The sequence below is a fragment of the Saccostrea echinata genome, unplaced genomic scaffold (assembly GCF_033153115.1).
Source record: "Saccostrea echinata isolate AGI-Se365-2 ecotype Australia unplaced genomic scaffold, CSIRO_AGI_Sech_v1 ptg000016l, whole genome shotgun sequence".
Lineage (NCBI taxonomy): Eukaryota > Metazoa > Mollusca > Bivalvia > Ostreida > Ostreidae > Saccostrea > Saccostrea echinata.
In genome coordinates, this window is record NW_026889765.1 from 18,941,337 (window position 1) to 18,968,868 (window position 27,532).

Sequence of the window (27,532 nt, forward strand, 5' to 3'; positions counted from 1 at the left end):
TGAATTCGTACAGCCAAAATATGTACACACCACTCTCCACCATTACATGTACTTCCGGTAATTAATTCCAATTGGAATAGCATTGAGGCCCTATATTCACATTATACTCTACACTAACCCAGATGTTAAAAGAAAGTTTGCGCATAAATTTCAGGCGCCATTTCCTTTTGCCTAATGTAGGGTACATGTAGCCTCAACCCCCCCCCCACCCCCCCCCACCCCCGTTTTCAGTGTTATGAGTATATCCTTTTAGATTAAAATATTAAAAAGTACAAAGATAAAGTTAAAAAAATTACTAATCCATTTGTCAATTATTAATCAACATGTACTTTTGTAATTTTATTTTCCACTTTGCGCATGTGTTTTCCGGAAATACGATTTCCTTTTAAAATTAGCGACCTGTAGTTACTTCCAGTTTTAAAATCACGATATGATATGTGTTAGCACTGGTTTAACCAGTGGTTTATTAGAGTTATTATAGTAGTACAATTCAGCATTTTAGCACCAGCCTAAGCACCATCTCCATAGCGCATGCGCAAATTAAAGGCCTGAGTGGGTCGTGCGACATGCGCACTTCCTTCTTTCTGTTTTGAAATACATTCAAACGAACAGGTATTTTTTGTTAATTTGTTATATTAATGATAAAGCGGCTATTGTCGAGATAAAGTAACGAAAATGTTTGAGAATATAATCAAATACAAAACTTCTGTACTTTTCTTTGGAATTTGAAGGGAAAAAAATTGGCGTTAGCCTTTTTGTTACCGTTTCTATATAAGACCTACAATTTTGGGTAGCCGGGACCGGCCACCGGCACACCCCATAATTTACCAAAAATATAAAATTAGTCGTAAACTAGGAATAACTGGGGTTTTGACGAAATATTTAGACTTTGCATAAGCATTTTGCATGTATCACACTGAATTGTATGGGCCTGATATGTCTGTATACATAATAGGGGGATGTGTAATGTACACTACTCAAGAAATGTCTGTATTGTAGATTACAATCAGTTTGTCGTGGTATTAGGAAAAGAATGGCCAACGCAAGTAAGTTTATATTTTTTATCTATTCAACCTATATACTAGGACCATAGTGGCATATACAAACCTAAAATTTTCATTAGGCCTAGCAGTAGCACTATACAAGCCTTTTTCTTGCAGTCACTGCTTATATTGTCCAAATAAAGGTAACCTTATAAACCAATTCTATATTTGTCAATGCAAAAGCACACATATCAATGACAGTGCGTTCCCACATCTAGGCTTAAAAGCATAAGGATATATATGGAAGTAATATTATTTATGCCATGGTATCATAGATTCTACTACACAAATGATCCAAACACTCATATATATACTTATTACACTAGCGCCACACATATACAGCATTTATAACACTAGTACCACATATTTACAGCCTTTATTACACTAACACCATGCATATACAGCCTTTATAACACTAGCACCACAAATATACAGACTATTACACTAGCACCACACATATACAGACTTTATTACACTAGCACCATGCATATACAGCCTTCATAACACTAGCAAAACACATATAAAACCTTTATAACACTAGCACCACACATGTACAACATTTATAATACTAGCACCACAAATACAACCTTTATAAACTAGCACCACAATATACAGCCTTTATTACACTAGCAAAACCCATATACAGCCTTTATAGCACTAGCACCACACATATACAGCCGTTATATCACTAGCACCACACATGCACAACCTTTAGAACACTAGCACCACACATGTACAACATTTATAAGACTAGCACCACACATATACATCCTTTATAACAATAGCATCACACATGTACAACCTTTATAACACTAGTACCACACATATACAGCCTTTATAACATGAGTACCACACATATACAGCCTTTATAACATCGGCACCACACATATCTAACCTCTATAACACTAGCACCACCTATATCTCCCCTCTATAACACTAACACCACACATATCTAACCTCCAAACCACTAGCACCATACATATACAACCTTCATAACACTAGCACCATACATATACAACCTTTATAACACTAGCACCACAAATATGCAGACTATTACACTAGCACCACACATATCTCACCTCTATAACACTAGCACCACACATATCTCACCTTCATAACACTAGCACCACACATATCTAACCTCTATAACACTAGCACCACACATATCTAACCTCTATAACACTTGTACCACACTATCTAACCTCTATAACACTAGCACCACACATATACAGCCTTTATAACACCAGCACCACACATATCTAACATCCATAACACTAGCAACACACATACACAGCTTTTATAACACTAGCACCACCTATATCTCCCCTTTATAACACTAGCACCACACATATCTAACTTCTATAACACTAGCACCACACATATCTAACCTCTATAACACTTGCACCACACATATTTCTCCTATATTACACTAGCACAACTCTATCTAACCTCTATAACACTAGCACCATGCATATCTAAGCTCTATAACACTAGCACCACACATATACACTATAACACTAGTACCACACATACACAACCTTTATAACACTAGCACGATACATATACAGCCTCCATAACACTAGCACCACACATATACAGCCTTTATAACACTAGCACCACACATATCTAATCTCTGTAACACTAGCACCACACATATCTAACCTCTATAACACTAGCACCACACATATACAGCCTGTATAACACTAGCACCACTCATATACAGCCATTATAACACTAGCACCACACATATACAGCCTTTATAACACTAGCACCACACATATACAGCCTTTATAACACTAGCACCACACATATACAGGCTTTATTACACTAGCACCACACTTATCTAACCTCTGTAACACTAGCACCATACATATACAGCCTGTATAACACTAGCACCACACATATACAGCCTGTATAACACTAGCACCATACATATACAGCCTTTATTACACTAGCACCACACATATACAGGCTTTATTACACTAGCACCACACATATACAGCCTTTATAACACTAGCACCACACATATACAGACTTTATTACACTAGCACCACACATATACAGGCTTTATTACACTAGCACCACACATATACAGCCTTTATTACACTAGCACCACACATATCTAACCTCTATAACACTAGCACCACACATATACAGCCTGTATAACACTAGCACCACTCATATACAGCCTTTATAACACTAGCACCACACACATACAGCCTTTATAACACTAGCACCATAAATATACAGCCTCTATAACACTAGCACCATACATATATTCAGCCTCTATAACACTAGCACCACACATATACAGCCTTTATAACACTAGCACCACACATATACAGCCTTTATAACACTAGCACCACACATATACAGGCTTTATTACACTAGCACCACACATATACAGCCTTTATAACACTAGCACCATACATATACAGCCTGTATAACACTAGCACCATACATATACAGCCTGTATAACACTAGCACCATACATATACAGCCTCTATAACACTAGCACCACACATATCTCACCTCTATGACACTAGCACCATACATATACAGTCTTTTTAACACTAGCAACATCCATATACAAACTCAGTTTAACACTAGCACAATGCATATACAGCCTTTGTAACATTATGCTTTGCTTTACCATTATGCTTTGTATGTATTTTGATAAAGAGGATACCTTTATTATTCCCCGCTGGAACAAAAATGTTCAAGTTTAAAGCTTTTTCAATTTATTTGTTTATGCTTAGATAATGTAATGATTTCTATATACATGATATAATCAACAACAATTATTTGTGCACCCTTACACAGGTTATTGAATTATATAAATATATCTATTTTTATTTTAATTAGGTTTAACCAAAGTAAATGAGCAGTACTGGGCTTCAGTTCAGGGCAAGGTAATGCCAGCATAGTTGTCATATACCATTCCTAACAAGTTTAAAAATTTTAATTGGCCTTTATCTTGTACATTATTTCATTATCTAACATAATTTACAAAGGAAATATAAATTATATAATCATAAAATTGTAGAATGTGAATTTTTTCATCACTGGGGGCATAGTGTTTTTTGATAAACTTACATCTAGAAATTTTTTATATCAAAATCACCATAAGTATCATAAAGATTAAAAAAAGAGTATCATAACTACTAACTACTGTTTTAGGTTAAAGATTGGATTCAAAAAACTGATGCCACTGTATTAGTATTATACATACCGCAGCCAACAAAGCGGAATCCCATCCCTACTTTAAAGTTTGAAGGTAGGTTGTTTTTTTTTTTTCAAATTAATATATGTGTGTTTTCAAGAATTGTCATGGCATATTTCAAGATTTTTTCATGATAAAATATGACATAAGAGTCTGTAATGCTTTTATTCTTTGATACTGTCTAAATATTAGGTCTTTTAATTTATACTACCGTAGATAAAAAATGTATCCGGTAAATACCCATAAATAAGCATTTTTTGCTGATTGACGAAATAAACTGCTTGAGTTTATTTTATTTATTTTTATACATTTTTTTGATGTACAGGTATTACATTTTACTGGAAATACATGTACATTTGCTTAAACATGCTGACTTTATAGGGTCAAGAAAGCTGAAAGCTGTGGTTGAGTCAGAAGAAGTAAGGATTGCCATCAGCACTGCTTGCAGTGGTCCTCCCCCTCCTGTGAAGTCAATTAAAGATGGTAAATATTACATGCACAAAATGATATTCTCCCATGAGGAATGGTATTCATTGAATAAGAATAGAAGAACAGTTTTTTAATGTTTAAAATAAAAACAGAAAAATTCTGTGACAGGAATGAAAAAAAAATGGATAAGCTTTTTATCCAACTATTTTTGCATTTTTTATGGATGAAAATTATATCCAACCACAAACTGAGAGAGATTTTTTTTTTGAATAGAGTTTTTATCAAATGCCACTTCAGTATGACAAAATTGTTAGTGATTTTATGTTCTTAAATTCAGAAATGGAGAACATCATCATTCAACCTTGGACCATGCAAGTAAAGAGGTGTATAATCTCTAACTTGGTTAGGCAGTACAGTAAGTAAAAAAAGATTCCTTTGTAGAGTTGTGTATATATATATATGTGTAAGATATAAATAATTATAAACATTTTGTAAGAAATACTTCTGTATAACTAGAGGTAATGGACAATATTTTATATGAATGTTGTATGAATTTTATATTTATTTTATAATCTATTTTTATATCAGTTTTAATTTTTTGTTTTATTAACTTTAAAACTTCTATATAGTGGAATTGAAGTATGGTAGGAAGAGGGACATTTGGGGTTATCCTTCCCTTAAACCAGAGTGGTGGCCTGATGACATCGAGTACATTTCTCCAAATGAAAGACGGACTGTCGGTAAGATTAAGATTTATTACATCTAGCAGTTTATTTTTACTGGTGTGCATTTCATCACCTTTTTTAAATCATCACTAGTTGTGTACCAGTCCTATATATTTTTATGTTCTCCTTGTTGTATACATTTGTTTGCTCATCTCGAGGCAAATTTGTTAGAAACATGAATTCTTGTTGAAATCTCACATATTTTACTTGCATCACCTTTTCCTTGATTTTAGACAAACCATTGAGTAATATTAGCATGGATCAGATTCTTGATTCATATGTAGAGTGGAAGGTATTGGAATGATGAGTTTAAGAGTTTACATTTTTTGAAAGTATAGAATTTCTAGTTTGTAGTAATTTTGATTGTACGGTAATCAGTATTTTAGAAATCTTTATAGTGGGTGAGTGGGTGGGGGTGTTATCAGTAACGGAAAAATTGCATATTCAAAACAGATAATTGAGTCTTAATTAATCTCAATTTTAAAGATGTAAAGATATGTTTCTGTTAATGAAATGATTATCTTGCAATCTTTTGAAAATTAGTAATTCATTACAAGTAGTTTAGTTCATCAGATATGTGTAATTGAAAGCAATTTATTTGAAATTCTATATCATTTATTGGTAACTGCAATGCATATACATGTACAAGTTTACATATACAAGGATACTGCTACATTTGCACTGAAATTTCTATGTAAATGCCACATTTTAGACATGAAAGTACATGTTATACAATACAAGTGTTACAATTGGCAAAAAAAAAAGCAAGTCTCAACCAGGACTCATGCCCAGGGCCTCTGGCATACCAGCAAAGCACTCTAACCAACAAATTAATGGCACTCGATATATTGGCTGACTTTTTAACATCGGGAAAAAAATATGATTGTATTTGACAATATGAATTTTGCGACTTAAGATACTTTCACTTTATTATTACATGAGCTTTAGCCTTGTCAGTACTAATATGCATGTCCTGTTTTAAAAAATTTCATGTACCATATTTTATAGCACTATACTTTCTTGTAAATTACTTGATTTTGATAAATCAAGAAACATTGCTTATAAAAACACTTTTACCTTCTGAATGATGAAACCACGCCCTTCAGGGGGATAGCACTTAGCAGAAGTCAATATTGCTTGATGATGGGGCATATTAAAAAAATATTATGACTCCATGGAATCTGTGCATCTCCACTTCATTTTTATTTGTATCAAACAATAACATTAAAAAATTTTGCCCCCTCAAAAACCATGGTCATCTGAGGCAACAATGGTCTTCTTGGGTTTAAAAATTTTCATTGTTACCCTCAAGTAAATGCAGTATTTATATACTGGTCATAACTTCTGATTCCTGATTTTTAAAGAAATTTTTCAAAATATTTTTTATCCTTAATTATTCCCTCTGTATATATATATATTTTTGGGAGGGGGATTACTTTGTCCTTCTGTCCATACTCCATATTCATGCAATATTAGGTTATTTTCTATCTTATTATATATATTACATACAAGTACCAATACCTATGTATGTCTGGCAAACATACTTTTGAAAATTCTATGCAATGCCCATATTTGATATGTCAGAATTACATTCTATGCTTTATTGATCTTGATTATATAAGGTTACAGAGCTCGCCTCAACAAATGTTTCATCATATTGGTGACCCCACATCCATAGGGGTATAAGTTACAATGGAAAAGTTCTAAAATTTCAAGGTTTTTTAATTTGCATGAAATATACTGTACTTAAATTATGTGTTATGCATATGAAGTTTTGAAATACAATGTTGAAATGCTTGAAGACAGAATGAAACAAAATGTTACTGAAATGGCATGCATTATGCTTCACATATAATTGCATGCAATATGTTCTTTGGATTGAAAATGTTGTTCATGCATGGTTATTTCATGCACACACACATTTATTAATTTTATGTATGTCAAATAAATGTGCCACAAATTGTGATATATTAAACATAATCAACCAACCAACTAAAAAAGGAAAAAATAAATTTAAAAAAAAAAACAAGATATCCAAATGTATTTGTATAATACATTATAATATTTTGACTGTCGATCTGTTGGATGATTCCAGAATTCTAATGGTAGCAGGAGAAAGGATTTTGAAGAAGGAAGTGGAGAGGTATTGGAGGAGGTAAGTGGCAATGAGGAAGTCATGCCAAGTGTTTCAGTTGAAACACCTGGTATGAATTCCTCTCTGCCTATTTCTCCAACACTGAGTGTTGGAGGTTTCTTTTCAGGTGGGACAGGGAGTATTGAGACTGAAATGGAGAGGACACACGAACCAGGCAACCAGCTAATATCAGAGGAGGTAAGTGGCAGTGAGGAAGTCATGCCAAGTGTTTCAAATGAAAAACCTGGTATGAATTCTTCTCTGCCTACCTCTCCAACATTGAGTGTTGGAGAGGGTTTCTTTTCAGGTGGGACAGAGAGCAAAGAAAATGAAGCATGTCAGATGGAGATGGAAGTGGAAGAGATGGGTCTGCCAGAGAGGACAGACATGGATGAAACAGCTATGCCAGATGGGAACATGAATGACATGGACAGCACAGAAAATACCAATGTGCAAAGTCTGTTGAAAGTTGGCTGGGATGATGTTGTTCTAACTAAATGTAAGATAATAAGCTTAATGAATAGTTTTGTAATTATACATTGTATGATTAAAAATACCTGACAATTTTTATAAAGAAAAAATACAATGCACATAGGTTGTGTATATAATAATATACCGGTAACGGTATTTTCTCTCTCTCTCTTTCTTGAAAACCATTCTACTCTTGGAAAAAAATTCTATGTATGTACAGTTCTATGTGCCATTTGAACAATGACTTTGCAACTTTTTTATAAACACTTTCAGATATCTACAAGATTTGGTCTAAACAGAGAAATGATAGTGTTGAGCCATTTCTGCTGTCTAAAACCTGTGGTGTGAGCATTAACAACAGGTCACTCATTAGTGCAAAAAGTTTGATCACAGATGAAGTAAGCAAACACGTATATTACCTTCTCATAACATCTGTGGTGTGTTTGAATAAGGGTTTTATCACTGTAAACAAATATAAAAGTGGTATTCTTTCCCACCATGAATAGATATCAAAAGTGTGACAAAACTCACGATTTTCCTTCCCTTCATGACAGTCCCTATACTTTTATACAACTGTAAGATAGCAAGACTAAATAAACCATGCTGACAGAAACAACTTTCAAGGATTCTCCAAATTGTTTTTAAACCCATGTTTACAATTTTTAATCTTACCACTGCTTAGCTGTGATGTATAAAAACTGCTCAGATATGATGTCATAGTCTATAAAAAGACAGAGGCAAAAAGAAATTTTTTAAAAATGTAATAAACAAAAAAATATAGTGTTTTGTAGTTGAATATTGATTTTTTTTTTCACTCATGGGACAGGACAGCTTCGCACGTGTGAAAATATCAACTATAAATACATGCAATAAGTAATTTGTAGAGGACATTCAATGTTTTGAAGTTGGAAATGGAATTAATTTCATAAGTGGAACATGATTTTTTTAAATATTTTTTTATACATGTATCACCATATAATAAAAAGATGACAAATTGTACAGCAGAAATTTAAATATTTTAATCGTAGTTTCAATTTACACTTCTTTTTCTTATCCATTGATCTCTAAATCAATTAAATATGAAATAATATCAAAAATCTTTGAATTTTTGTTTTGTTCCATTTTAATTACTTTTGTATTTGTTTTTTGTAGATAATTGATGCTTATCTTGGGATTATTTGTGGTGTAAGTAAACAATGACCTATTGATTTAAAATTTCTTATTTATAAGCCATAATGTATGAACTTATTAAAAATGTATTAAGAAAATGTATGTGTATATGACACAGATAGATTTGTTTCTAAAAATGGCAGTTACAACCTTAATTTATATAAGAATCCAAACTAATACTAAAAGAGTCTATGGTATGCACATACTTTAAAATTTACTCCTCTCTTCTTCGCATATATAGCGTAGAGTATTCATCTGTTTATTTATTTATTTATTTATTTATTTATCTACTTTTTAGAAAAATTCATTTATTTATTATTTCTTTAAAGCTAAGCAACAACTTCTTTTATGTGCCATGCAGTGTTATATCCATGATTTTTCATCCTCGACATCAAAACGAAGTTTCAGATGTATGTTACTCCTTTACTTTTCATTTGTCTTATAGGTCATATATTATGCTTAAAAATATTAAGAAAATGCAAAAACTATTGTATTCATGAAAGCATAAATGAATTTCAGTTCCACATTATTATATTTAGATCTGTAATTGTTAGATTGTATAATAGTTCAAAATTAATGGCAAGTACACTTCTTTTTTTTTTTTCATTCAGGTCCTTAATGAGAACAAAGGAAAAGTGTTGCTGGCTATTGTAAATAGGAGAGAAATTCACTGGATTTTGTTGGTAAAATGATTTTTTCATATTAAGAAAGTAGTGAAGGAATTTAACTTTTTTCTGTTATATTAATGAATCTTCACTGATTCAAATGCCAAAAGTATGGATACATCACATTCCAGACAAAAGTTGTGAACAGCATTTATATGTCAGTTGTTGAAGGGTATGCTTCACCAATCCAGACAAATTGCTCTGGAACACAAGTATTTGAATTGATTTGACTGTGTTTGTATATGTACATTTATATACATGTATATATTTGTTTGTTACTTTCTAAGGTTATTGATCAACGGAACAAATCTCTGTTAATAATTGATCCAATGGGAGAGACCAAAACAACATGCCAGTTGATTTTTAAATTATGGATGTAAGTACAGTGTATAAGCATAAGACATTAATGAAATTGTAGATGTGAATAACAAAAAATGTAGAACTATGCTCTTTTTCAATGGAGGTGAATGATGAAAAAAAAACTAAAAATTAGGACAGAATCATCATGAAAAAAAATTCCATAGGCACTGAACTAGAAATCAAGATTTAAAAATGAAGATGGCTAGTATGAAATTGTTATAAAAATTCATTTCTTCTTTGTTTTAGCAATTACTTGACACAAAGAGGACATGATGCCGAAGGATGGAAAATCGATACTATCCACCACTCAAAGCAACAGGACAGTGTTTCTTGTGGAGTTTACTGCATGAAGGTAAAAACATTGTTAGTTAACAAGCCAAATGTCAGGCTAAAATGTTGGAATAGGTGGATTAATTATAGCAATTTTCATTGTACATGTAAAAATGAACATATTCAAGTTTTTTTTTTACTTCCAATTAAGCAATTACATGTATAGCCATGCTAGCAAGTGCATTTATACTGTATCTCTAAGAAAACTAAACCAGCTTTCAAAGAAATTGAACATTTTAAATGTTGTCTTCTGGGACAAAGAAATAAATTTGGTACACACATTGCAGCATCTATGTGAAAAGGAATCATAGATTGTAAATTCTTAGTCTCTGCACCCCCCACCCCACCCCACCCCACCCCCACCCCCCAAGCATGAGGGACTTGGTAAAAACAAAACAAATGCAATTTTCAATTTATTTTTTTTAAGGCATTGAAATCTAGTAAGCAAATTGTTTGTTGTTTACAATAAGCTATGAGCAATTAAGGACATACGCAACGTACCTTACCTACTGATAATTTTTCAAGATATTCTTAATTCAAGATTATAGTGCCATCAGATGTTTGTAGACAAAAAATCAGCATGCTTTACCAGGGGGTTTGAAAAGATGTCAATTGATGAAAATTCTTGTATAACTCAAAGAAAAATATACAAAAATTACTAAACATATATTCTAGATGTTTTGTTTATCCAAACTTGTTTTAGAAGAAGTGTTCAATAGCATATATAGACATTAAAATGTAGCACGCAGTTCCTTTAAGTATTGGATCTCTTCAACTCCAGGGAAAAAGACAATAAAGTTCACACTACGTTGTGTATGTCCTTAACAATTTAGCCCCTTGGGTTCATAGTTCATCATATTTCATATGTTATAAATCAAACAAACTTAAACCAAAGTCCCATAAAATTTTGATACTCAGGAGGCCTTAAGGCCCCTGAGCCTTACATTCATTTTAAATTTTATCCATCAGATAAATTTGTTTTATTACTCAGTTTGCAGAGGGAATTGTTCTAAATACATCTTTACATCTCACAACTCAGAAGGACACTGTGCAGGAAATCAGGTGCAACATTATGAAGACCATCATAAATAATCAAGGTGCATTGCATTGTTTTATTCAGAAAAGAAAACTGAAAGGTTTAAAAATAATAATATCACAGAATCATCAACATAAAATGTTTTATGAATTTATTAGAAAATATGAGTTAAGCATATATGTTGCTGGTTAACACAGCATATGCCAGATTTTAAATGTGCACAGGTTGATTAAGATTTGCACAATTTGTTAGGAAGATACTAGGTTCATTGGAGCTTTTTTCCCACATTCAAGGAGAATTTGCAATTTATATCCATATCCATGGCCATATACATGTATCTCTAGTTTAAATAATTGAAAGGATTGAGGATTTATATTTATGACAGTAAAAAGTGTTCATTTACTTGTCATTCACTTCACTGACAATGATGCAATGTTTAGTTCAAACTTAGAATATTTGTATTCAAATTTAGAATGATAAACCTTTTTTTTCTAAATTGTTAATTAACACTTATTGATTAAAAAAATTCTGATTTATTTTAAAAGTAACAAATTATTCTTAGAAAGAAAATTGCGTCATGCAAAAGCTTTATATTTTGTAGATGAGGACACCAAAAATTTTTGCAGACGTTGCTTCCGGCATGAACCCCCAAACAGCAAAGTTAAAAGAATCAAGTGGGTAAGTAAACCTTTTTATTTATATTACTTAAAACAAGTTATCAAATATTTCTTTGATTGGGAAAATAATATACTTCTACCATCAGAATTCAAATTGCATGTTTGCTAAAGTATGATGCCAAGTAGAAATCCATTTGTTTTGGAGAGATTTCCAAAACAGATTATTTTAATTCAAATGATGTACATATAACTTTAAAGCTTATTTCTGTGAACATTTTACTTTTAAGATATACTGCAAACATTTTGCTTAATTTACAGGTTCAATGTGATGGATGTGCCATTTCTTGGTATCACACTGTGTGTTTGAATTTAAAACAAGTCAGAGAATCAACTTTTGTTTTGTGTGATGTTTGCAAAATGTCTGAGTAGGTGTTGTAATTGTCAGTTAAAAATGTGTACATTGAGTCTGTCTGAAATTAAAGTATTTTGACCGGATCAGATTATGCAATCTGTTTTCATGTAAAATATCCTGTTTCAGAGAAGTCAGATTTTGTGTCTCACCAAACATAGATTTTTTTTTTCAACTTTCAGTCATAATTCCCTGTGTAAGAGGGAAGTCAGAAATGTAAATTGTGCTGCTCCACATGTACATTTTCTTTTTTTTGTCTTTTTTAGTTTTTGTAATCTGTGTAACTTTCAAGTTGGTTGAGTGTAAAGTCAGATGCAGTAATGGGCCGCTCCATATGTACATTACTTTTTCTATATTTGCTTACATTTATATTCTCTTGTGTGAGTGTAAAATTGGAAGTGGTTTTGGATGGAAACCATTATATCTTAGAAGAGAAAAACAGAAACTTCAGTTGATGTATAAAATAATTAATGCTTCTGCACCTGATTACTTGTACAAATTGATTCAACCCTTTTTCCAATTCAACATGCCTACAACCTAAGGTCTGGATGTGATAACTTGTATTTGTGTATACCAGTTTGTAAAACAATGTCTTACTATAATAGTTTTATTCCCTCAACTATAAAACTTTGGAACAGTCTTAGTGCAGATGTCAAAAACTCCATCATTATCTATCTATAAAGCAAAGCTTAAAAGTTGGGGAGCAACTAATAAACCATGTAGGTACTTTAACTTTGGTAATAGAAAAGAGAATATCTTACATTGCCAGTTGCGAAACAATGCTAGCTATCTTGATGCACATTTAAAAAGTCATTTTTTTTTATCAGATGTTCAATCATGTCAAAAATGTGGATTTTATACTGAAGATACTGAACATAACCTTATCAAATGTCAATCATATACTGCTGAAAGAATTTACTGATAAAAAAATTAAATGATATTGATGTTGTTTTTGAACTCAACACTGTTAAGAGGAAAATGTCAATATTCCTATCAAACAAACTGTAAAATATTTTCATATGTACACAAATTTATTAAATCTACTAAGAGACTTAACTAATTACTCTGTAATATTAAATACTCTGTTAAATATTTAGTTCTTTTATAATATATATTTTAAACCTGGAACAGTATGTAAATAATTTTTATACAATTAAGGGGTCATCATCTTTTCTTTTCTTTTTTTTTTATAATTCTAATGAACAATGCATGTACTTTATTGTGAATCTTTATTTTTTTTTTATTGGCATGTCTATTGTCATGTACAAGTATTATTATTTATTGTCTCTATCTTGACCTGTTATACAAGGAGAGGACGTGCAATATTATGCCTGTTGCCCAATCCTTAATGAATTGCTCAATAAAATATGTTCAAAGTAAAGTCAGATGCGGTAATGGGCCACTCCACATGTACATTACTTGTTTCTATGTTTATTTATACTCTTCTTTGTGACTTTCATGTTTAATCTCTTGTTTGAGTGTTAAGTCAGATGGTATTTGTATACCACATTGAATCGGTCAATTATATTCTCAGAAAATTCTTATGTGAGTGTTAAGTTAGATCCTGTTTCTTTTTGCCCTTCACATATAGACGGTATGATAGATGCCACAATGTCTCTTTGAATTGATTACGTTTTGGAATTGTTAAAATATATTAATAAAAAATGGTTTTTGAGAGTTGCAAAACAAGATTTGTTTTATTATTTGAAAGAAACATTTAGTTTGTTTTGACAAAGGTATAATAAAGCTTTTGTCAATAAGGGAAAGGAAACATAATCATGCAAAAGTTTTCATCAGGACCCTCCATGTTTCTGTGCTGAAAATACTGGTTAATTATCCATGAAGTCAGGTACTAAAAAAATCAGACCTCATTATCTCAAATTTCATGAGATATCAGTCTTCCAGATACATAAGTTCAACTAGACTTAGAACCTTAGACTTTGCCTTATATTTTCTGCATACAGGTAATGAAGTGCAGGTTCACACTTTGATTGGGTAGAGCAAGACAATCATTGCTTTATGATACAATACTGTAATATAAATACTGTAGAATTTTCAAGAAGCTGAATTACAATGAGATTGTTGTTATCCTTGTAACATCAAACTTATTTGTCAGTAGCTTGCATCAGCTTAAAATCGATTGTACTTGGAGCATGCTCTTGTATATTGAATCAATTGGGAGGTATACACAGTGTATGCAGGTGATGTTTGAATATTACTACATAAATAAGGGAGGTTGATGATGGAAAAGTTGAATTCAAAATGTTTCATACAGTTCAATTGGTTGGTAATTTTTGTCTACAGTCAGTAAAACATCCACGAAACTCTGAAACGTCTTATATTTATAGTTCACCGTGACATATCAGGTCAACATATGGATGAAAGTAAATTATATCTTATATTTATAAATATATCTTGGTGAAGTTTGAGTTAACAGCATCTGCTTCTCGTGTAGAAGCTTCTGAATTTATTAATCATAGGAATATTTAAAAATAATAATAAAGGGCCACAAGAAATGTCCATTCGAAACAAATAGTGTGTAAGAAATAGAAGGGAAGGATAAGTAAATTTACCAGAATTATTTAACTTTCAACCGAATCAAGGGTATATATATGATGTTATTTATTTATTTTATTTTTTTTTGTTTCATTGATGGACGAAGGTAACAGCTTAATAATTGACACTGGAAAAGGTGTTAAAATGTCCCTTTTTAAAGTAGTTTCTTGTTTCTTATCACGGTTCTGTTTTATGAAGACATTAACCCCCCTCACGATGAATTATTAAATTAAGTGGTGTATCATTTTAATTCACGATCATACTCGTATATTTGCCTACCTTCTCAATGGTCATTTGCAAAATTATTTTGTTATAATTTTAAAATTCTGCTTGTAGCCTTGTACACACAAGTACTCCTAGCTAGGATGATATTAAAAGATTATCCATGTAGTTTTTCGAGATTGGCTTCTAGTAATCTTTCGGAATTCCCATGGGCACTAATTGCGCCTAGTTATTAACAGAAGTATTTTTTTTTTCATTCATATGATGCAGAATTGATTCAAAAACTTGTACATGAGAAGAAGAAAACACTCGCTGTGCCTTTAACTCTACATTTAGATATATTGAATTATTATCAATTAACAATAGTTTCTTCCATTGATATATATATATCCCAGTAAACTTGAAATAAAAGAAACTACAGAGTTTGACACATCTGTTTCGAATATGGATATCTTCATAGAAAAAGACGCTAAAGGGGCCTGGGTACAGTTCCATGATTTACAATTTAAATTTCTACTTAAAAAAAAAAAACAAACAAACAAAAACCAAAAAAAACCCCATACATTCAGTTTACTAAATTGATTCTTCTTTATATCGTCAAACATCAGCTGTGTTTGTAAACAGGGCACGAGCTCCCCATGTTATTGTTAATGTTTCTGTTTTATGGTGTGTTTAATTTAGTTACTCTGCAAAAATTTTTGAGCACGGACTGACGTTAATGGTGAGTTGATTTTGCTTTCTCGTCTTTTTACTCTTCATTTTCTGCAAGGATTATAGTTTTAACATTTTTATGAATACACATCAGAATTTGCATTTTTCTTAAGTATATATAAAGGATAAAGTTTACTTCGTGACAATGCCACGCTACTTGTCAATCAAATGCGTCCCGTAATTCGTAGTTTTAATAATATCCAGATAAAAGAAGTTTCTAAACACGCTTTTTTTTTTTACATTTCAGCAAGCGTGAATTGCACTAGTATACAGTTAAAGTATATCATTGAGGGAGTTAGCAAGATTCCAGTTCCCCAAGGCCAGGACTATTTCCCAAGGTGAAGCCGGGGGAAATAGTCCTGGTCGAGGGGAACTGGAATCTTGCTAACTCCCGCAATGATATACTTTTAACTGTTTTTTTATACCGATACAAACGTAAAATTTAGAGGATTCAGATAGCGTGATTCATAGCAGGGATTAGCTCACTGAACTAACACACGGGGATTAGTCCATTCACATATCATATCAATGTAAAAGTAAAATCTAGAGGATTACGGATAACCGGGGATTAGCTTTTGATGCAGGGATTAGCTCACTTGACTAACGCACGGGGATTAGTCCATTCATACTGATTTCTAGGGAATTACGGTAGTCACATCTAACGATCCAATGTTATATAGGGAAAAATTAGTAGATGTATAATAACAACGTATAAGTCATGATATTATACTGAAATTTTTAGAAAATATATACTACAAATCTGTGTCTGTGCCGCTTTAATTCTAATAACATAACAACAAAACTTTATGATAAACGTGGTAACTTCTACACTCTATCTTCAATTCCCTTATTTATTTTGGAGTATTATTCCCTTATCACTTGCATATGGAGTTTATGATTCCTAGTTGATTTGATATGCTAGAGCATGTTCTACGAACAATATCTAAAACGAGGGAAGCTATTGACAAAGAAGTTGGTGCAACAAGGATATCAACAATCTCGTTTAATGTCAACATTCGCAAGTTCTATGGTCGATACAATGACCTTGTCAACAAATCAAGTCGAATGTTGACTGACGTTTTTCATACTTATTGTTAGGACATTATTAACACACTCAGTTGTCTGGACAATTTTTTTCATTTGTCCGATCATGACGGGTGACCACGGTCGACAGGGGATGCTTACTCCTCCATGACATCTGACCTCACCTCTGATATTTCCAAAGACCATATTTGCTCTGCTCTCAATTTATATTGTTTTAATGGACTTTTGAGCTTGATTACGGTTCGTCATTTCCACATTTTATTAAAAGACTGTCAGACTCAAGCCATTCCCAAGTACTATTAACCTCGTCCGACGAAATACGTAAATAGTAGAGGACCGGACTGTTATGGAAGGTCTGAAAATTTATTCAGCCAAGAAAAATCATTTGTCCTGAGAGGTTCACATTTGAAGAATATGATTTACTTGGCCGAATTAATCTACAGATCTCCCCAATATACTTTTTTTTGATGACTATTTGCAAGATATCAAAATTTGCTATTTCTATTTTACTGCGGAAGGACATTTCGCACTCGGTACCAGTCATAAATGATAGAGTTTACGAACAGATACGAATGCTAAATTGCATAATTATTCGAATGCAACCGAAACAACTGTAGGAAAATTTGAAATCACAAAATTTTACCAAAGTCAACAACATACAAGCTTTATATACACCCATTCCCCACGATAAATGGCTTTTTGACATCATTGACAGCTGCTTTTTCAATAAAAATGGAACTCGTATATGTACATACCTTGTCATTGGTCATTTGCAAAATTATTTTGTTAAAAACATTCTGGTTGTACACAAGTACCCTGAAGTTGATATTAAAAAGAAGCTTAAGTTTCTGATTGACAATATCTATGTCGTTCTTGGAGACCAGGTCTTTCAACAATCTATTGGAATTCCCATGGGTACCAATTGCGCCCTGTTATTGGCAGACCTATTTTTGAATTCATATGAAGCAGAATTTGTTAAAAATCTTATACATGAAAAGAAAAAAAACATTTGCTGTGGACTTCAACTCGACATTGAGACATATCGAAGACGTATTGTCAATTAACAATTAATGGTCATTTCCTTTCTTATGTCGATACGATATATCCCGGTGAGCTTGAAATGAAGAATATACCACAGAGTCTGACACATCTGTTTCATATTTGGATATTTAACTAGAAAAAGAAGTTCACAGTAATCTAACAACATAGCTTTATGATAAATGTGATGACTTTAACTCGTCAACTCCCCTTACCTATGCAGCAATATACCTTTATCACTTGCTTACGGTGTTTATATCTTTCAATTGATTAGATACGCAAGCGCATGCTCTACGAATGATCAATCGATTTCTAAAACGAGGAAGGCTATTGACAAACAAGAATATCAGCAGTCTCGTTAGAGTCATCATTTCGTAAGTTCAATGACCTTATCAGCAAATACTATGATTAAGTCAAATGCTGACTGACGTTTTTCATACTTATTGTTAGGCCATTATTTACACACTGAATTGTCGACGGATTTTTTTCGTTATTTCCCGATCATGACAAGGAGCACACTGCGGGTGTGACCGGACGGCAGGGGATGCTCACTCCTCCATGGCATCTGATCCCACCTCTGATGTTCTAGAGGTTCGTGTTTGCTCTGCTCCTAATTTGTATTGTTTAGTGGACTATTGAGCGTGATTACTGATCGTTATTTCCATATATTTCATTTCATAAATGATTGTATGGAAGTTCTCTATCTTTTTTATTCCAATGTATATACGTAGAAAAATAAATTTGTGATCCACTGAAATGTCACGTTCAGGTTCTAATGTGTGAGAAAAATATGAAAAGGTGTAGTATATAAAAGAAAGATTCCCAAGAATTAAGAGGAAAATGTGGAAAAAGTAAATTGGTTGGATGTGTGTGGTGCTAGTGTTTTAGAGGTTAGATATGTATGGTTCTAGTATCATAAAGGCTGTATATATGTGGTGCTAGTGTCATAGAGGTGAGATATGTGTGGTGCTAGTGTTATAGTGGTTGAATATGTGTGGTGCTAGTGTCATAGAGGTGAGATATGTGTGGTGCTAGTGTTATAGAGGCTGTATATGTATGGTGCTAGTGTTATAGAGGTTGAATATATGTGGTGCTAGTGTCATAGAGGTGAGATATGTGTGGTGCTAGTGTAATAGAGGTTGAATATGTATGGTGCTAGTGTCATAGAGGTGAGATATGTGTGGTGCTAGTGTAATAGAGGTTGAATATGTGTGGTGCTAGTGTCATAGAGGTGAGATATGTGTGGTGCTAGTGTTATAGAGGCTGTATATGTATGGTGCTAGTGTTATAAAGGCTGTATATGTGTGGTGCTAGTGTTATACAGGCTGTATATGTATGGTGCTAGTATTATAAAGGCTGTATATGTGTGGTGCTAGTATTATAAAGGCTGTACATGTGTGGTGCTAGTGTTATAAAGGCTGTATATGTGTGGTGCTAGTGTTATACAGGCTGTATATGTATGGTGCTAGTATTATAAAGGCTGTATATGTGTGGTGCTAGTATTATAAAGGCTGTACATGTGTGGTGCTAGTGTTATAAAGGCTGTATATATGTGGTGCTAGTGTTATAGAGGTGAGATATGTGTGGTGCTAGTGTCATAGAGGTGAGATATGTGTGGTGCTAGTGTTATAGAGGCTGTATATGTATGGTGCTAGTATTATAAAGGCTGTATATGTATGGTGCTAGTGTTATAAAGGCTGTACCTGTGTGGTGCTAGTGTTATAAAGGCTGTATATGTGTGGTGCTAGTGTTATAAAGGCTGTATATGTATGGTGCTAGTATTATAAAGGCTGTATATGTGTGGTGCTAGTATTATAAAGGCTGTACATGTGTGGTGCTAGTGTTATAAAGGCTGTATATATGTGGTGCTAGTGTTATAGAGGTGAGATATGTGTGGTGCTAGTGTCATAGAGGTGAGATATGTGTGGTGCTAGTGTTATAGAGGCTGTATATGTATGGTGCTAGTATTATAAAGGCTGTATATGTATGGTGCTAGTGTTATAAAGGCTGTATATGTATGGTGCTAGTGTTATAAAGGCTGTATATGTATGGTGCTAGTGTTATAAAGGCTGTATATGTGTGGTGCTAGTTTTATAGAGGTTGAATATGTGTGGTGCTAGTGTCATAGAGGTGAGATATGTGTGGTGCTAGTGTAATAGAGGTTGAATATGTATGGTGCTAGTGTTATAGAGGTTGAATATGTATGGTGCTAGTGTCATAGAGGTGAGATATGTGTGGTGCTAGTGTTATAGAGGCTGTATATGTATGGTGCTAGTGTTATAAAGGCTGTATATGTGTGGTGCTAGTGTTATAGAGGCTGTATATGTATGGTGCTAGTGTTATAAAGGCTGTATATGTGTGGTGCTAGTGTTATACAGGCTGTATATGTATGGTGCTAGTGTTATAAAGGCTGTATATGTATGGTGCTAGTGTTATAAAGGCTGTATATGTGTGGTGCTAGTGTTATAAAGGCATGAAAAACAGTCATGTTACTAGTCTCACAAAATTGAAACTTAATTCTTTGGTGCTAGTGTTTTAAGGCTGTGTAGTGCTTGAGTTTGTATAGTGCTATCAAAACATATATTTAATAGTCTTTAAATACAGTCAAACCTTGTTATCTCGAACTTGAAGGGACCGAGAAAATACTTTGAGATAACCAATGATTCGAGATATCCAGGGTAAAATACTTAAGGAATAAGCAATTGGGACTTCAAAATTACTTTGACATATTCATGATATTTGAGACATCCATGTTCGAGATACTGAAGTTCAACAGTATTTGCAAATTGCTAATTTACATTTGGTGAGATCAACTCGAAACATATTTGGGCTTTATGATACTAGCATTAAACATATCTAGGCTATATAGGAAATCCATTTGGTGCTAGTGATGTACAGGTTATATAAACCTGGTGCTTCTGTTTTCTTTAATTCTTTATCTCAGTTTTTAAAAAATTGATTTGAAATATGCACAAGAGATTGGAAGAATCAGGATAGTTTATTGAGTCTGTCAACAGTCTTTCTGTTAATCATAAAATGTCATGTATTCCATACAAACTAATAAAAAGTAATTCAATTTATTGACATCTCCTGTTGGCATACAGTCAAGATAGCAAATCAAATGGCAAAGAACAGTACCAAAACCAGAAGTCTCTGACGAGACTGTAGCTCTACTGGTTTGTACTTATAACGAAGGAAGATAAAAGTAGCACTTGGACTTGCAACAGCAATAAATAGAATAATGATTCTTGGTTTAGTCTCTTTTTGTGGCAAGATTTATTGCAATCAAACTAAAACTGTTGGAGGAGTAGCCTTTTGAAAGAATATTACAGAAATTTCGATTTCAGTAACCATGGCAACATCATTCAACAAAAAAAAAATAAATAAATAAAGACAATTATGTATCTTAGGGTAGTCTACTTGTGTGCCAAGTTATACTGAAATCAGACCAAAACTGTAAGGAAGAGTAGGATTTTAAAAATATTTCACAGAAATTTATAATTTTAGTAACCAGGGCAACATCATTCATCGAAATCAAAAACCAATAAAAAGAATTATATATCTTAGTGCTACTTGTATGCCTAGTTATATCAAAATCAGATCAAAATTGTACGAAGAGTAGCATTTTGAAAATATTTCACAAAATTTCTAATTTTAGTAGCCATGGCAACACCATTTATCGAAATCAAAAACCAAAACCGATGTACAGAATTATGTATCTTAGTGTAGTCTACATGCTTGCTAAGTTATACTAAAATCAGACTAAAACTCTAAGAAGACTGACATTTTGTATGTATTACAGAGAAATTTCTATTTTTATTAACAATGGCAACACTGTTCATCGAAATTAAAAACCGATAAACAGAATTATGTATCTTAGTGTGATCTACTTATGTGCCAAGTTATACTGAAATAAGATAAAAACTATAGGAGGAGTAGCATTTTGAAAAATTGTTTACAGATGGACGGACACCTAGACAGACGGACGGACGACTGACATCTTACTATCGCATAAGCTCTTCTGGTCCCTGACCAGTAGAGCAAAAAAATTATGACAGAGTGGCTACAGCATACAAGACATTTTTACGCAATTCTTCATATCTGCATAAAACATCTATTTAAATATGTATAAAAAAGTTTTATAGCATTGTAATCATATAGGTTAACAATTTACTAAATGGATTAACCACCACAGTGTAATTTATAAGTGAAAATATCGAAATCGACATTGTTTATAAATGGAACATTTAAGTACAAAATGTTTTTTTGCTTTGCAAAAATGGTTTACAAGCACAGCATTTACATTTTTCCTTAGAGATTATTGGTTTACAATATTTACAATAAGATCAATATATACAGGCTTGTTTCAATAAATAGTGAAAGTGCACTTATTCTTAATTTTGTTAGCTGTGATCTTTCACACTTTCTTAAAGGGAATTAACTTCAATTAATCCAGCTATTTATATTCAGTACACTTTAAGATTTTACCATAGAAAAAATATATATCCCAGTTGTCCAATTACATCAAATATTGAGATTACAAACAAAAATTAAGCTCAAAATTCAATTGAGACAATATAAATTGGGAGCAGAAGAAACCTGGATCTCTAAAAACATCAGAGTAGGGACCTTGTTCCATGGAGGAGAAAGCATCTCCTGTTGAATGGTCACACCTGCCATGTGCTCCTTGTCATGATTAGGAAAAAGGAAAAATCTGTAGACAAACAGTTTAAAAATAATGCCATTAATGTCTTCTGCTACAAATATATCCATTAATCAATGTTTAATTGTTGCAGACTCTGGCATTTGACCCAGCACATTTAACTATATTTTTTGTTGATTTGTTCATTGTTGTACCACAGGAATAATTTCAATGTATCAATAAAGTTCTCAGGTTTCATGTATGACAGGGAACTCTTTAATTTTCTGATTTTTGCATTATTCTGCTCTACAATTTGAGTATTTATCCCTCTCAATCTTGGGTAGCTGCGAGCTTCATATCCTGCTGCACATTCTGCAAATAAAAAAAGTAAATAAATAAAAACTGTCAACTTTTTTTTAAAAAATTCAAATAAATAGTGTTTCTTTTTGCTTATTTTGAAATTATATTGTCCACAGCATTGGAAATATCATCTCACTTCTCACCACAAATATTTTTTTAAACAAATAATTTCATTTTTCATGATATATGAGACAATTTTTTTCTGTGCCAAATATTTATAACTGTATTGCTTTTTTCATAATCTCCATATTTATCATTTTATTTGCAATGTCAAGCTTAATTACAATGAAATAAATAAATGCACATACTTTTGTGATGGTGACACAGACACCCTTCTAAAAGTGTAGTTCGCTGCTCAGTTGGGATTAGGAGTCAGGTTCTGAAATGTAAGTCATCATTTAAAATATTAATATATACATCATGTACATGGAATTCTTCTTTTTTTTTTTTACCTTGATGAATTCTTAAAATACATTTTGGGGGTAAAATTTGAACAAGTTTTTTAAATTTATTTTTTCATCCATATTGAAGTGTACCATTCCTCCTAAAGTTGATGCATCTACACGATAGTTTTCCTAATTATTCAATAAGCAGCTGCAAATGTACATTTCAAAACATACATGTACATGGATATGAGTATATTCATTTAAGTTAGATCTACATATTTCATGAGCAGTTATTGAATATACATGTAAATTAAAAGTGTTTGTAGAATGGGGTCTTACGTTATTACCTTTTACAAATATATGAAGATTATGAAAAGTAATTGAATAAGAGATTAAAAACCTATTTAAGTCAATTTTAAAACTGTAGATATTAGGATTTTCTGCAGTGCAGTGTTATACATTTCAGCACTTTGAGCTTTTTAAGTCCTCAGCAATTTTGGCCGATAAAGTTAAAATGAAGACTGCAGCAACTGCAGCAAGTCAGGATGAAGGCCAGAAGTCACTGTCCATCCACCCTTAGGAGTAAACTCGCAATGCTGCTGAGACTTCTCATTTGAGAGCTCGCCGAAGATTCATGGGAAAAAGGAATGCAATCTAACACCTGTGCTTCATTCAACTGTATTGGAGGTTATGAGAGGTAAGAATACATGAAGACATCAGATGTCTGATAAATATATGAAAAATTATTCTTATATTTTGTAAGTTTTAGTGTTGAGAGAAATTAGACAAGACTGTTTGCATCCTGATCTGTAATACAGAATAGAATGCCATAAAAGAGTCATTTTATTGAAAAATGTTGAAGAGTTGTTTTAAAACAAAAAATTCATCTCAGTTTGTATTTTCTTTATAGACTTCAACATGTGGTGACCGTATGTGAAGAATGGCAAAGGAAAGCTTGAATCATGGAAAAGATAAGTTATTCCAGATAACTTAGGAAGAAGAACAATAAAAATGACACACTCTTTCCTTGCAGACAGAAAGAATTTTGTGAAAATAATCAACCAGTGGTAAATTAACAGCTAATTGGTTTGTTGAATTGACTTTTAAACAATGGTTTTGTCTTTCTTTTTTTATTTGTTAATTCAACTGTGACAGTCACATTATTATGTAGATGTATGAAGAAAAATCAAGTTTTGGTACAATACTTTTTATCTTTTTATTTCATGTGAATTTAAGGCAAGGCATAATATTTTCAAATGTAAAATCTTTTTAGTCATTGAATTTTAAAGAACTTGTAAATAAATGATTTATAATTTGTATAATTTCATTTTTTTTAATTGTTAAGTTTGTAAAAGTCTGAAACAACAATAGCTGATACACTGTGATAGGCAGATTATGTAACCATTAATGCAAAATCCCTCTAACCATTAAGGCGGAATACGCCTTGCTAGTAAGGCGGAATACGCCTATCTTAAGTAAGGCGGAATACGCCTTGCTAGTAAGGCGGAATACGCCTATCCTAAGTAAGGCGGAATACGCCTTGCCATTAATGCGAAATACGCCTTGCAGGTAAGGCGGAATATGCCTTGAAAGTAATCCATATTAGGAAAGGGGGAATACGCCTTAACTCATTTAAATATTTCGAGCCCTATTCTGCCCTGATTCCACCTGGACTCCATCTAATAGTCTTATTAAGTTCTTTATAGATAAAGGCGGATTACGTCTTTTGATTTCCGCCTAAGGTCAGGGCGTAAATTTTCGTACAGGTTGGTTGGCCCTATGTTGGGTCAACATTACATCCCAACACACAGTGGCTTTGTTTTAAGCCAACATCTACTTGGACCTACGTTTGGCCAACATCAAGTGCCCAACATATAATGGTCATGTTTCATGCCAACATTTACTACAATGGACCAACATTGGCCCAACATCGCATACCCAACACCGATGGACCAGCTTTCACGCCAACATATCATCCGTTGGGCCAACATTTACAGCCCAACGCCAACACTATACTAACCTACCAACCATCAACCAACGTTGGCCCGATGTAGTCTTGCTATCTGGGTTATGCTGCACGGGGCGGTGATTAGCAGTACAATAAAGGAAAGGCGAAGAAAAATATCATTGTGTTGTTTATATCTGTAATATGCATATTCAAGTCATTTTTACTAGTTTTCTAAACCTTTCATTTTGTATTGATCTCTTTTCACACTATAATGTTTGTATCCGTAAAATCTGACGATTTGCGTTCATATCCTACACACTATTATTATGGCAGTACCGATTAAAAACTTTCTATAGCGTCATTAATTAATTGTTATATCAGAGGAAAATAAAAATAAAATTGACATATAGAACAGCCATAAAGACTTATTTTAAATCAATTTTTAAAAAAAGTTTCTCTCATGTCAATGATATATGTTATCATATCATTGACGAATTATTTACGGAACTAATAAAAAAAAACAATTTCATTTCACCATGGGCAATTTCTCACGCCACCACAAATAGATCAGCTGCTCCTTCGGCCGATAATCATATTTTCAACGTGTACATGTACTTGCGTCTGCTGTATTTACAGATACATGTATAAAATTACAAACTTCTTAGAGAAAAACTGAAGCGTTGATCTTTCTCAAAATTAAAGTAAGCGTAAAAAAATGAAAATATCTTTAATTGGACGTATAAGCAAAACGATTTGTTAATGATTAACACAAGTATTGGCAATTATAATAATATTTAGCAACTAAAATAGCAAAGTCTTTGAGTAGTCAATTGAGTCGGGTGACTAAGGTCCATCCTATTCTTGAGAAGAAAAAAAATATTGATTGATCATTGATTTCTTTCGGTCGGAATATTAAGTATTTTTTCATATATTTAGAATATTCAAAATATAATAGGTGTCAGGGTTTCATTCTTCAACATTTTGCGGGTAACTTTATATTAAATTTTCATTTGGATCGTTGTTTTTATTTATACATATAGAGGTTAAACTAATTAAAGAGACGACGACTTTTCATCACAGGTATCAATCACAATTATATGTATATATTGTGGTTTCATAAGAACATATACACTTACTCGTAATGAAAGATGGACAATTAAATTTCATACATCTCAACAGCAACCGAATATGATTAAAAGCAAGAGTTTCATGGGCCACAACACTCAGCTGAGTTACTGTTACCCTTGTGTTCTTCATCAGCAGATTTTTATTTCTACATATTTCTTATGTAAAACTTTGATAACATTTTATGACCTCACCCTACCCCAGAGGGAAAAGTCAATTTACACTACCTGTGGATGCTCCCATATTAATATGACTGATCTTGACTTTGCTGATCTTGAGAAGGGGATTTTAAAAGATTTTTTCTATATATTCCTATATCAAACTGATCTATTTTGTCTATCCCACCCTACCTCCAATGGTCAGAAGGTGCTCCTGTATTAATAATCAAAGGTTTACTATTCTTGAGAAAATTTTTATTGTTATATATAACTTTGTTGTAACCCCTCCCTTTTCCCCCTGGGTCATGATTTGGATAAACTTGAATATCTACACTACCTTCTAGGATGCTTCTATATTAATACAATTTAGAATGGCATAGCTGTTCATAAAAAGAAAATTGCTAAAGTTACTTCCTATATAAACCTATGTAAAACATTTAAACCCTGTTGTTGCCCACTTACATATACCTGCTGGGGTCACGATTTGAGCAAATTAAATCTACACTTCCTGAGGATGCTTCTGTACCAATGAAATATGAGGATAACGAACAGTGATCAAGCTCAAAAGTCCATTAAAACAATACAAATCCGGAGCAGAGCAAAGCATCATAGGTGGGATCAGTTGCCCCGGAGCCATTTAAGCATCTACGGTCGACCGGTCAGACCTGCCATGTACTCTTTGTCAGCATCGGTAAAGCGAAAAAAATACGTAGACAGTTCAGTTTGTAAA

At 32.7% G+C, this 27,532-nt stretch overlaps 1 protein-coding gene across 1 annotated transcript; it reads left to right on the top strand.

Annotated features, from left to right (window-relative positions):
• The first annotated feature begins 999 nt into the window (after window positions 1-999).
• On the top strand, window positions 1,000-13,719 carry LOC133188984 (uncharacterized). Its single transcript, XM_061324439.1, has 17 exons — window positions 1,000-1,046; window positions 3,909-3,955; window positions 4,224-4,320; window positions 4,648-4,749; window positions 5,033-5,110; window positions 5,325-5,435; window positions 5,654-5,712; window positions 7,516-8,053; window positions 8,299-8,423; window positions 9,178-9,210; window positions 9,525-9,605; window positions 9,807-9,878; window positions 10,148-10,236; window positions 10,467-10,572; window positions 11,542-11,647; window positions 12,188-12,264; window positions 12,522-13,719. Exons 1-17 carry the CDS (start codon window positions 1,034-1,036, stop codon window positions 12,630-12,632), a joined length of 1,845 nt encoding a protein of 614 aa, XP_061180423.1. The 5' UTR covers window positions 1,000-1,033; the 3' UTR covers window positions 12,633-13,719.
• Window positions 13,720-27,532: the final 13,813 nt, after the last annotated feature.

Coding starts and splice junctions, on each gene's coding strand:
- LOC133188984 (XM_061324439.1), top strand. Junction 4,321..4,647: donor CCCTACTTTAAAGTTTGAAG/GTAGGTTGTTTT, acceptor CTGACTTTATAG/GGTCAAGAAAGCTGAAAGCT. Junction 4,750..5,032: donor TGTGAAGTCAATTAAAGATG/GTAAATATTACA, acceptor TCTTAAATTCAG/AAATGGAGAACATCATCATT.